The following is a 12,933-nucleotide window of genomic DNA, read 5'->3' as shown; positions in this document are numbered from 1 at the left end:
TTTTGAAGAATTAGGCCCTGATTCAGCAAGTCACTTCAGCACATTTAAGTCAACCGGAAGTAGGCACATACTTAAACATGTGCATAACTGATTTGTTAAAATCAGAGCCTTAGTGTTGTCTTAGGCAGATATAAATCACTGCAATTAAATTATCCAGTATGAATTAGTGTAATACATTCTACTAGGCTACCCTGGAAAACATGAGTTGTCATGAATTGGTTATTCAGTTTTTGATGCAAGAAGAATGCAAAGATTTTACTAATATACAAGCTTTCAACTGACAACTAAAACAAGTAATTTCTTTTTTAAAAAATTAACTGCTCTAATTAACAAGGAAACCATCCTCCCCCTGAATTAGTTTATCTAATTTTCATCTTTATTCAAAGCAAAATGACAATGATTAATTGAAAATTTAATAAGCAGTAATTATTAACTTGGCAAACCTAGTACCAATTAACACTCTATTAAAACTAATTATGACATGTTTCACTCAAGTGTTTGCACTTAATTGTTTCACCCACTTAAAAAGCACCTTAATTAAATGTTCTGTCTAATTAAAAACATAGATTCCTAATAAAAATGTCTGACTGTAGATTAAAAATGTAAGAGTTACAAATGTGCTATGGTTACTTTGGGTTTTGTTCAGTATTTCACATATGTGTGTGTATATACAAGTGTGGGAAATCCACAACTTTCCCAACTTAGAGCTCTACATTTGCAGTTAGTAATCCCAACACTTGATGTCATTTGCTTTGTTATAGTAGCATCATTTAAAGAAGCAAATTTTTAAAATTATTGTATTACCATGAATAATCCTAATTTTAAAGTACTAATGCATAATCCAAATGACGCATATTGACTTTATTTGAACCTGTTCAAAATAATAACTATTTCTGTTACACTGGTGCCTATTGAACTAGGCTCTGTACATACACGTAAGAATAAACAGTCTCTGCTCCAAAGAGATATGTTTAAATTGAAGTTTTGGAGAGGAAAGAAATAAAATTAGAGATAAAACTTATGCCTTTATTTTTATGAGACTGAAAATATGCCTTTATATTACCATACCATAAATGTTGTTTGTGGGGAGGGCATAGGGAAAGGGGAAAATCATACCCTTCAACTATACAACCAGGGCTTAATTTACTTTGAATATTCAAGGTGAATTAAAATTCTATCTAAGTGGCAATACAGGACAATAATTTTTGCTTACGATCAAAGCTGCAGCTTGACTAATTGTATATGCAAATAAGGCAATTTATATTTAAATTATGCATTCCTATTCTAGTCCCACAGGCACACACAGATCAGCAAAGGGAATTGGTAGGACATTTGCAAGGTGCTTGAATATTTATTACCAACTGCAAACATTCTCTGATCCTTTGAAAAGAAATACACAGCAGCAAACATACAGATGCAGTTTTATTACCATTTTTATAAAATTGAGGCAACTTAAATACAGACCTTTTGCATTTTATGAACCACAGTTATTAAAAAAGCTGATTTTTTGTGAGAAAAATCTGTAGTCTTTATGGCATTTGCTATGAATGAAAATATTTTTAAATGTGTCTGAGGCACTTTCACTGCATTATTTAATCTCATCAAATCTTAATCTAAATTGAGACGTTTGCAGTGGTTAGAAATCCCGGTTTAAACTGTTTTTACAAGATTTAACAGAGATTTCCTAGTTCAATGCTTTATACACATTTATTCTGATAAACTGTTTTTATTTTGATTGCTGTACATAAGGTGGGAGGAAATAGGTTCAGTTACTATTGTTTATAATCTAATTCTGTATTGTAAAAACTTACTCAAAGGCTCAAATGGTGTCGTCAAAGTGTTTTAAAACATTCTAGAGACCACAAGTGGGGCAGAGTGAAAATGTCTCTGGGTTTGGATGAACTACAAATTTTGGGTTTTCAGTTATATTTGATTATATAAATAGAGAGCTGATATATCAGGTGTGATATCTGATTGTATTAATATAACCACAAACAAAGCCAAAAAGAGAGAAAAGCTTATTTAGTTTTTTCAATCACAAAGCAATAACAGTGTTTCAGTGCTGTACAAATACATGACTCTACCTCTAAAGAAAACTATTCTTCCAAATATTCCAAACTTATTAGCTGTACATTCTATTATTATAGATAACCCATAATAGTTGGAAGTGTTTTATTACTCTGAGGGAATTCTGCATGAAAAAATTAAAAAATATTAACACAATATTTTAAAATTCTGCAAATTTTATTTGTCAGTAAATAAATGTGGGTCCAGCACAGTAGTGGAGAGCACAGGCCACTGACTGCATTGAGGTGGGAGATGAAGCCCCCACCTTCCCTGGTAAAGGGACTCGGCAATGAAGCTGCACCTGACCCTGACACAGTGAAAGTCCTAGGCCTGCCCCATAAGCACTCTGGTGCCCTGCTTCTCTGCGCCAGGTGCACCAGGTGTGCATGGGTAGGCTCAGCCCAGCAGGATACAAATGTGGAGGGACTTAGTGTGAGAGGATCCAGGTGTGGGGTGAGAGGTTTCTGTGTGGGGCAATCTGGGCATGGGAAACTCAGTGAGAGATCTGGATGCACAGGGGTTCATTGGGGAGTTCCAGGTGCAGGGGCAACGGGACTGTGCAGGAGATCCAAGTGAAGGTGGTTGGGGCTCAGCAGAGGGGGGGTCTGGTTGTGGGAGGGCTCAGTAGGGAGGGGGCAGATGCTGGGGGAGTGGGGCTTGATAGGTTGGGGGTCCAGGTGCAGCTGGTTGGAGACTGGTTGGGGGTCGTCAGAGGGGTCCAGGTGTAGGGTGGTAGGGCTTCTCAGGGTGAGGGTTCGAAGGGCCTGCTTAAAGGGGGAGCCCCAGCTGCTGCCAAGGGGATGCCGCATGCCAGGCTCCCGCTCCTCCTCCCAGCACCCCCCTCCCCCCCCGATTCCCCTCTCCTTCTCCATTTCCCCTCTCCTCGCTCCCACATTTCCCTCCCCTACCCTATTCCACACATCCTTCCTTCCCCACTGCCTCTTTCCCCACCTCCCTTCCCTCATTCCCCCCTCCCTTACTCAGCCCCACCACGGACACTCACTGTTGCACAGAAAACAGGAAAGCTCCCAGCACACAGAAGCATTGACTGACTGGCACTAGGACCCAGGAGGCAGCATTCTGCTGCAGAGTCAGCAGAGCAGAGAGGAAGCCTCCTTCAGCTGGGCAGCTCTGCACTTGCAGAAATGAGGGGAAGGGGTATTGGCACATAACCCTGTGTGCCCCCCATACCTCACCTCTGTTTGGAGGGGGCAACCCCCCACCCCCAAAACCCCTGTGCCCATGGTCTTCCCCACCCCTTCCCCGGCAGGCTGTTTTCTGCAGGAAAGCACAGGAATTCTGCAGGGAGGCTGTTTTCTGTGGGCTCCTAGTCATGCAGAATCTCCCCAGGAGTAAGGCTTTGTGGACAGTGAGGCACTGCAGATCTGATGGTCACAGTTCAAAATAAAACCCCTGTTACCGGGACAATAGCCTAAGGGCAGTTATGGACACTATAAGAAGAGATTTTACTTTCCTAGACAGACGATATTTGTCTTCCCGCAGAAAAACAATAATAGTGGAATAAGCTACCACTTCCCTTCCAGAGAGGGAAAGGGTGATTAGTTTCAAATATCAGAAAGCATGAAAAATGTGGCTAAGGACGCACATAAGTCTAAGAAATATATGTATAAGACCTCTTAATTTCCTCACAACTGCTAATCATTTGGGTGCCTGTTTAGTGTTTATTTATGAGTTCAGTTACAACATTCACTCACGCTGAGCTTCAGTGGTTTCAGCATTGGCCTGCTAAACCCAGGGTTGAGAGTTCAATCCTTGAGGGGGCCATTTACGGATCTGGGGCAAAGATTGGGGATTGGCCCTGCTTTGAGCAGGGGGTTGGACTAGATGACCTCCTGAGGTCCCTTCCAACCTGATATTCTATGATTCTACGTGAGCAGCCCCAGAAAGAGAGGCATTTAATAGGACTGCTTGCATGAGTACTCTCTACTTGATACAAACAGAGTCTTTTGGGCCTGACCTTACATACTGAAATCAATGGCATTCTTTCAATGGACTTTTATGGGGGCTGAATTGGGTTGTTATGGCTCGAGCCTACAAGATGCTGAGCATGCTAATTTTGCTCCAACAATCATGTAAGCATGTGCTTAACTTTAAGCATGTAGCTCAGGGGTGGCCAACCTGTGGCTCCGGAGCCACATGGCGGCTCTTCAGAAGTTAATATGCGGCTCCTTGTATAGGCACCGACTCTGGGACTGGAGCTACAGGCGCCAACTTTCCAATGTGCCGGGGGTGCTCACTGCTCAACCCCTGGCTCTGCCACTGGCCCTGCCCCCACTCCACCCCTTCCTGCCCCCTCCCCTGAGCCTGCTGTGCCCTCGCTCCTCCCTCATCCCTCCCAGAGCCTCCTGCACGCCACGAAACAGCTGATCGGGAGGCACTGATCGGTGGGGCTGCCGGTGGGCAGGAGGCACTGGGAGCGGAGTGGGGGAGCTGATGGGGGGCTGCTGACGTATTACTGTGACTCGTTGGCAATGTACATTCGTAAATTCTCGCTCCTTCTCAGGCTCAGGTTGGCCACCCCTGAAATAGCTAGTCCTAGTGAAGTCCACAAGCTAAGCACATGTTCACATACATGATTTGCTGGAATAAAGCCCTGGACTTTAAACTTGTAGAAGTTGCTCACTAATTTTTGATGCCCAACTGGAGACAGCTATGCCTGATGTTCAAAGTGCTTAATCCCTAAATCTTTTGACTTCATCTGGAGTTGTGTGTGCTCAATACCTCTTTATTGAGGCCTTCAGTGTCTCAAGTTGGTCACTCAGAAATGGATGCACCCAACATTAGTAGGCACTTTTGAAAATGTAAGCCTAAAATTTACTTTTGAAAAAGGCTGCAGGTTTTGTGACCTTACTAGATAAGGATAGCAGACACATATGTGACTAGCAGAAAGGCAGCACAATGACCTCACCACACATTAAGCAATGGGGCCCTTTTATCTGGCTTGTCGGAGCAGCTGTGTTGGCCCCTCAAGGACTAGAGAGCCAAAGAGTTACCAGCTACATGGGGGCAGATTCATATCAAGTCAGCTGGGAAGGAATTTGTCCCTCATCGTCAGATTGGTCAAGGCAAGGTGGGGTTTTTCGCCATCCCCAAAGTGGGCTGGGGGCTTAGTGGGGGCAAAATAACCACAAAATGGACGTTAAACTATGGTGTCACAACTCATTCTGTAAGCTTGGGGCAGATGTCCAGTGCAGGAATTCCGTAGGAAATTGATACAATGATCAGATAAAATGGACTGGGAAAGGATTTAAAGGAGGTATTTTTTAAAGGAGCAGAAATAGGAGAAGTTGGAGACTCCTATGACTGGCAGGGAATCAGTCATCTCTCCTTTATAGCCCTCTTAACCCTCATTTGACGAGGTGGTTGTGGCAAGATCACAACAGCAGCTTGTCTGGGAAGCAGGACGGGCAAGGGAAAGGATTGCCAGCAGCCCCCCAGATATATGTAAATGATTATGGAACTACCTGCACTGTACAATTTTACCTGCTGGGTACTCTCAGACATTTAGGAATAAAATTGAAGACTAATTAAACCACGTCCAGGGTCTCCGGTCCTTCTTCTTGCAGAGCTAGACAGTGGTTATAGACATCTTATTTATGATTCTCTCAATCAAAAATTATGTTCAGTTAACATTAAGGATCCAATTTAAATCCATGTAAGAATGAAAACAGAGTTGGGACTAGAACCAGGTCTGAATCAAAATCCCAGATCCAAAACAACCCAACAGGACAAATGTTCATAATGTGTAAACTGACACAGCTCCTTTCACACCAGTTGATGATCTGGACCCAGAGCTTGAGAATGTTTGAAATTTGATTACAAAGACAAATTTTGCAGCTCTAGGCCATCTCTAGTAAAGAGTGAAACACCATTCTTCTTTTACTTTCCTGTGTCTAGGAATTGCAAATAATTTGATATGTCAAGTTTACAGAATTTGCCAAGCAGCAAAACCTAGGATCCTATGAAGAATAAAGTTTCAATTTCAGAAATTCCTCCATATAAGATTGCTGTAAATGATGGGGTTTATTTTTAAATTAAGATACTACCATAAATAAAGGAAAAATGAAACAAACATGCCACTGACATACCACAGCATCACATTTCAGGGCTAAGTTTCCTTTGGACATCGGACAAAATTGTAGATTGAATGAGTTGTGTTAGTTATAGCATAAACTGTGACAGCTAAATAAAATATGCCTTGAATATATATCAACAAATGTGTATTCCAAAAGATGAATCCATAGTACATTAAATGACATGACTATTGCATCAATATGCCTTCATAATATTGTGTATTTTTGTTCTGTAATGAACAAATAAAAACTCTAATAAAAAGAAGTTAGAGGACAAAGTAGAAAATCCTGAAACTCTTGAATCTGCCATTTAATCATTAAAATTATGGGTCGCCTTATCAAAGGCAGTAGCAATGGGACATAAATGTGCCCCTTCACCCTAGCATTTGCACAATCAAGCAGACATTTGCACATGCAAAAATCAGGCCTGAGTGCACACAAACTGGTAGCTGAGCTCACGCCCTGAGGATGAAAGCCTAGCTTCTTTGAAGTCAATGGCAACATTTCTGTTGACTTCAATGAAGCCAAGATTTCATCCCACGACAGCAATATCATCCCTTCCAGTGAACCCATGCTCATGCCAAGCTTCATGGAATTCAAGGAGTTCTGTACAATTCTGCCAATGCAGAACAGATCACAACATCAGGGACTTAGTGTGTGCATATGCTGGTACAAATATGAGTGCAGTTGTGCAGATGCAACATTGTATCCATCTTTGAAATTACTCTGTTTAATAGCGGACATCTCACTGTTGATTAATAGCCATGAAATATTACACATTTTTTCACATTACAGTCCCAACTCTGTATTTTTCCATTTTTAAAAAAAAGTACATATTTATGTTTTCTTTTCCCTTGGAGGTTAATGGTGTGGAAATCTTCAAACTTAAAAAATTGTCAAATTTTATTTTTTTTAAATTGCTCACAGACGGAAACTTTTGTATATCAAGTTTCAGCCTGAAGCCATTATAACCCCTGAAAATTGGGTTATTTAATGGAAATATTGACAGCCCCTAAACTGTAGTGGCAGATGTTTTTATAATAAAGATTATTTCATGTTCTGATCAGTTCCAGTTTACGATTATTAAATAAAATTTCTTTTTGTTACTAGTAAGCCCTTTCTTTTCATTCCTCACATCAGTGCATTAACAACTGCACACAGCTGCCAGAACACTAAGCTCATGTTTTTAAACAATTCTTACCAGCTTTCTTCCAGATCTCCTCTGGCACATATCCAGAAGCAGGCCTATGAAGGAATTCCCGATGTGATTCTACAAGAAGGAGCAGGATAGGGTGGGGAAAAATAAAGAGTACTGTAAGCAATGCTTAATCGTTAAACAAGGCTTAGAGAAATGCCCTTTCCCTTGGCTTATTAGTCAGACAAAAACATGTGAGTATTATCTTTATATAAAATAAAGAGAACACTATGGCCATAGCCCATAAATGTCACCTAGACCAGTTAAATGTTTGAGACTCTACTGTTTCCTCTCAAGCAAACCTGTTACTATTTCACTTTATTTTAGTTTTACAGTGTTTAAAGCCAGATATGTATGACAGTTTCCAGCCTCTTAAGGCTGGTTTTGCAAACCCTACTGAGGGATAGACATTTTTCTTCCTTTGTAATCATACTTATGAAAAGAATAATGCAATAGTTTGCATTTGGCACTTCCATGAAAAAGATAATGGTTACTGCTGAGAGGAAGAAAAATCCAAGATGTGATACTGATGATCAAATAAGCCTTTCACAGATAAAGAAAGGTGCATTTCTGTATGTCCAAACCTACACTTCTCTAAATCTCAACAAACACTATAGGATCTATCTGCAACATTTTCAAAAATAGGAGCTGAAAATCAGGCTTCTAAATCCATACCCCTAAAAAAGTGGCCTGATTTTCATTTCTCCCATTGAAAGTCTGGTCACATTTTATAGGCTCTTGTCTTTAACAGTTTGGCCTCTGGGCTTGATTCTAGGCCCACTGAAATCAACAGGAGCTTTTTCCATATACTTCAAAGGGCTTTGGATAAGGCCCTACATAAACTTGGATGCAACAATTCGCTCTGGCCTAAAATTTAACATACAAAGCAAAGGAAAATGCTCTCGTTTTAAACAAACTTTCAAAACAACCCCAAAACCTTCCTCTAAACTATTTTTCAAAGTAATAAAGGAGTGTTTAAAAATAAGAAGAAAAGAAAAAGAACTTTAAGATGCTTTCTGTTGCCTGCATGACCGAAAAGGAAATAATACTTGGATTTAAAGTAATTCAGTTTAGCAAACAACTAGTCTATAACAAAGTATAAGCATTTTTAAATGGTACTGGTAAGAGTAAAAAAAAAAAAAAAATCTGATATTTGATTTTGAAAACCAGTAAGTGCACATGAATAGTTCTTCTGACACAGTTTTCTCCTACACATGCCAATACGGTTTAAAGTTATTAGTAGACAATACTGTATATGGTTTAAAAGCAGTCTTTTGCAGACAGGCATTTATCGACTAGCATGTTGAGCCAGTAGTGTCTAAAGGGGTTGTTTTGTTTTTAACTTGCACACAAGTACATATAGTACTATATACGTAACGGTTGTCTATGAGACCTTTTTTTAAAAAACTTCATTAAGAAAACAGACTTTATTTAACATTGCTGGTGTTACTACTGCATTGTTCAACTCATGCCACATTCTTATCAGTTATCAGTCTGACTTTTAAGCATCCAGGTGAAGGTATTGCAGATTGCTTACCATCCCATAAGTGATGTACAACAGGGAAAGAGAACATATCTATAGACTATGGCTGGTTTCATAGTTTCATGTCCAGCAGATAGTAGAGAGTTCTCTTTACAGTTCTGTTCATCACTAAGGAAGGTGTGTGAATAAAATTTCACCAATTACAGCTGGATGGAACATTTTGAGATTTTGATAAAAAAGCTGAAGTTTTAGTGAAATTTTTTGCAAAAATTACAATCCATCTTTTCAAGCAGCTCCAATCACCATGCTACTGTAATTAAAAAATCTCAGAACTGATTCTAAGAATGCATATACATTTACTATACTCAGGGGAGTGAGACTCCACCAAGTTACTCATTTGCAGGATCAGCCTATTGATTATCATACACGTCAATGTTCTGTGACGATCTCCATCTTGTGCGCGTACAGTGACCAAGAACTTTCTTATTGCTTACACCCTGCCTTCTCCACGGAAAATAAGTTCACTGGAAGTATTCCATTTGATTCAGGGGAGGAGGAGTAGGTGGCAGGGAGATCTCAGACTCACTAAATTTGAACATACTAAATTACTGGTACAAAGTCAGCATGTTTCTGGCTGATGGTACAAACAGAAGTGAACAATAGTTGTGGGATATTATCAGATATAGCAAAGGTATCTTGGGGAGCAAATGAAGAACCAATGGATCCTAAAACCACAAAACAAGTCTTCTCTTCTGTCCACTTTCCCCTCATTTGTTTGTCACACTCACTTGTGTTTTGTATGAAATTGGTTTGTCAGTTATTTGGGTCGGGTACCATGTATTCACAGAGAACCCAGTCCACTGAGGGTACAAGTCTGAATAGGCCCTTTGAGCACTACTGCACCATTGATACTACTAATAATGCAAATGAAAGAGGAAAGTGGTATTAGGCTTTTAGGTACACAAGACTTTCAGTGACATCAGTGACCAGGTTGCCAGCTAATTGTTAAAATTTCCAAATACAAAGATCAATCAAGCTCACATGCAAACTGCAAGTCACTTATAAAAAGAGATTTGTTATAAGGAAGAATTAAACCAAGATCTTGTGAGAGAGACTGCGACAGCTCGGAGCAGGACACAAGGAAAAAAAAAGGGGCACTTATGATTCTAATAAGAAACACATTTCCAAATAAGAAAAAAATAATGAATGTAGATATGGTGAAGTCAGCCCTGATAGTTCCATGGAAAGCAAGACACACGTCTACATGGAACTAAAGAACAGGAAGTAACTGAAGGACAGTAAAAAAGGGGGACATAAGATGAAGCCTCAAAAGAGTTGCTCATTAAAGACAAAACAAAATAAAAAATGTAGGGGACTTGAAAATCTGGCAAGAAACACAAAAAAATACTCACAAAAACCCAACAGCCCAGTCCTAAAATATTAGATATAAATCAAATTGAAAAAGTCATAAAGAAAAATAATGCATCATTGACAGAACTGCAGAAATCAGAAATCATACAAAAAGCTCCCTAACAAGCAAAGAGAGTGAAATTATCAGACAAATTTAAAGTGGGAAAGGATTTAAATGCCAGAAACAATACAGAGTTTGTTAGTTCGTACAAGATAATAATATAATTATGATGAATGGTGAGAGCAGGATGAGTTCACAATAGTGAACTTACTTAGACAACAATGAAGTAAACTAATGTTTGAGTATTTCTTGCTACCAGTGCAGTTCTAAGTGGACATTTGTACTCCTTAAAAAATGAAACCATTGTAACCAGTACTTGTGTGTGAACAGATGAAAATGAGGTAAGATAAAGGACATTATGAAAGCTAAGGAGGTCTTACAGTACTGTCCTTCAATATGAAATTTATCTCTTTGAGGAGAAAAAAGACACTTGACTCCATGAAGTCAAAGGAAAAGTTGGATTTCCTCACATGAACACCGATGGGGTAAAGATACAAAAACAAGAATGAGTTTTTCCTGGCACTCTACTGGATGGTAGGGATGGCTACAACTTACATTTCTTTGTAAAATATCTGAAGAAAAGGAAGATTGCTTATGTTGCAACTTGGATGTTTTCTTTCATAAGAAGGGAAATAACCTCAAGAACTCAGCCTATTGTCATTGTAATGTAAGGTTTTCTTGTAACCACTGGTGTATTCACTTCTGGAGTTTAATCAACCATGACATCAGAAACAGTTCATAAATCACTGACAGCCAGCCAACCAGGTTCTGAAGTTCAGCAAGTACCACAAGCATTTTGTCAGCCATTAGAGGCTTTTGACTTTACAGAAACAAAAGCAGTGTTGAAAGAGTAATACATTGAGGTATTTTTTAAACAGCTGAAACAAATACAGAAGCTCAATAAGAAAAGTGACACTGAAACTAAAAGTTGGAAAAATAAAAGATATATGCATGGTATCACATGGTGATAAGGAAATTAAAAAAAAAAGGGTAGGAAGACTAAACTAAGGCAAAAGGTATCTTGCAGATGATGAAAAAGGACAATCCATTTGAGAAAGAAGAAATGGAAAATGGATTGAATTTACAACAGCATGGACACACTTATCATTGTGTAATAAATACTGCAAGAGCTGCAATCAAAATAATGAAGGGATGAACACATCGCCGTTGAAGGACCTATCTAATCTCATTTGGCTCAGAACAGCAATGGATGGCAGCACCAAATTTGGCCTTCCTTCTGCAGTGGATAGAATGAGCCTGTGGTCACAATGAAAGCTATGACACACAAACCATCAAAAGGATAAACATTTTACATCATCAAGTTATTGACTATGTCTGAACTACGGAATATATTTACGTATATATTTTGCTTCATTCTACCCTAAGAATAAACGTACAGAGCTAGCAGCACATTGTTTCTATTGAGGCTTGCTGGCAAAGTCCAACAACCCCACTTCCTAAGAATACCGTGATTGACACCAGTCTCTAGTAGCTATAACCCTGGTTGCAATGTAGGTGAGGAAACAGACTCGCTAATGGGTCCATTCTTCCTAATCCATGCTGGCAAACTGTAGTGAACATCATGAGTAATGCTGAAAAGGGCTTCAAGCTTCAGTGGTTACATACGATTGATATGGATGTAGAGATATGCCATAAAGACTAGACACTGGAATTCAGCCTCAGCTGCATGGGTTCCAATTCAAAACTGTCGTTCCAGTGTAACGTTAATGGAGTTACACTGATGTAAAACTGGAGAAATGCAGTGGTGAATCAGACTTCAATTTTCCAGGCTTATTGGCTTGCACCATCTTCAACTTTACTTAAACATAGTTTTGAACTAGCTTCATTCTTTAAAATGTTTATCATAACAATCCTTAGAGTATAAAGTTGTGGTCCTGGGGCACAGAATTAGTAACAATCTAGTTCAAAAACACAAGTACTAAATTACTAACTGAGCCAAAAAAGCGTATTTCCTACAGCATGCAGTAGCAGGGTCTATTTCTTCTTTTCTATCAATTATTATTTTGGCAAGCACCAGAATGGAACAGTATAACGCATGGATAAAGATTATCCCTGCCTCAGAAGTTAGAATAGGAGATCCAAATTACAAATTAAACAATTTAGCAGCTCCAGTTCTCTGCAACAGCATACCACTTATTATGCTACAATCCAGCCCAAGCCTCCATTCCAGCTAGTGAATTAAAAGCATTAATAGCTGCAGTGATTGCCATTAAATCTTTACAATTTTGCCATTTCAAGCAACAAATGTACTCTAGCGTTCACAGTATTCCTCCTAATTCTCACTGGGAATACTGTGCCATCATGGTAAACGTTAATTATTTGCAAATGGCAGTGGAAAGATTTCAGTGGTGACCACTATACAGGCATGGCAGTGGGTATGTCACTGCTAATGCAGAATAGGCTGAAGGAGCCAGTTTAGATAAAGTACAAACTAGTTTTGAATTTTAAATTTTTGTTTAATATACAGCTAATGTATGTGTTCTTAACAACTTCACATGCCCTGCACGTTCTGGTTTCAGCATGACCTAGCCCAAAACACGGAGACTCTTGTGAGATTTCAAACTCCATCTTGTAATATTTCCTTACAGATTTCCATCCCAAA

At 39.3% G+C, this 12,933-nt stretch overlaps 2 protein-coding genes across 11 annotated transcripts in view; one reads left to right on the top strand and one right to left on the bottom strand.

The window, feature by feature from the left end:
• The window catches only part of SLC26A7 (solute carrier family 26 member 7), a 795,743-nt gene that overhangs the window by 387,800 nt on the left and 395,010 nt on the right, over nucleotides 1-12,933 (top strand). The gene's annotated exons all lie outside the window — the stretch shown is intronic.
• The window catches only part of RUNX1T1 (RUNX1 partner transcriptional co-repressor 1), a 148,134-nt gene that overhangs the window by 20,518 nt on the left and 114,683 nt on the right, over nucleotides 1-12,933 (bottom strand). For 8 of the 10 annotated variants that reach the window (XR_012157132.2, XM_073330592.2, XM_073330591.1 and 5 more), the window contains one exon: nucleotides 7,363-7,431. The exons of the other annotated variants lie outside the window; for them this stretch is intronic. Coding sequence is in view for 7 of the 8 variants with exons in the window: in XM_073330592.2 (XP_073186693.1) it covers nucleotides 7,363-7,431 (69 nt within the window). In the remaining variant the exon portion in view is untranslated. The remainder of the gene's footprint in view (nucleotides 1-7,362; nucleotides 7,432-12,933) is intronic. 10 annotated transcript variants of the gene reach the window in all.

The sequence above is a fragment of the Lepidochelys kempii genome, chromosome 2 (assembly GCF_965140285.1).
Source record: "Lepidochelys kempii isolate rLepKem1 chromosome 2, rLepKem1.hap1, whole genome shotgun sequence".
Classification (NCBI taxonomy): domain Eukaryota; kingdom Metazoa; phylum Chordata; order Testudines; family Cheloniidae; genus Lepidochelys; species Lepidochelys kempii.
This window is presented reverse-complemented; position numbering and strand designations above follow the sequence as displayed.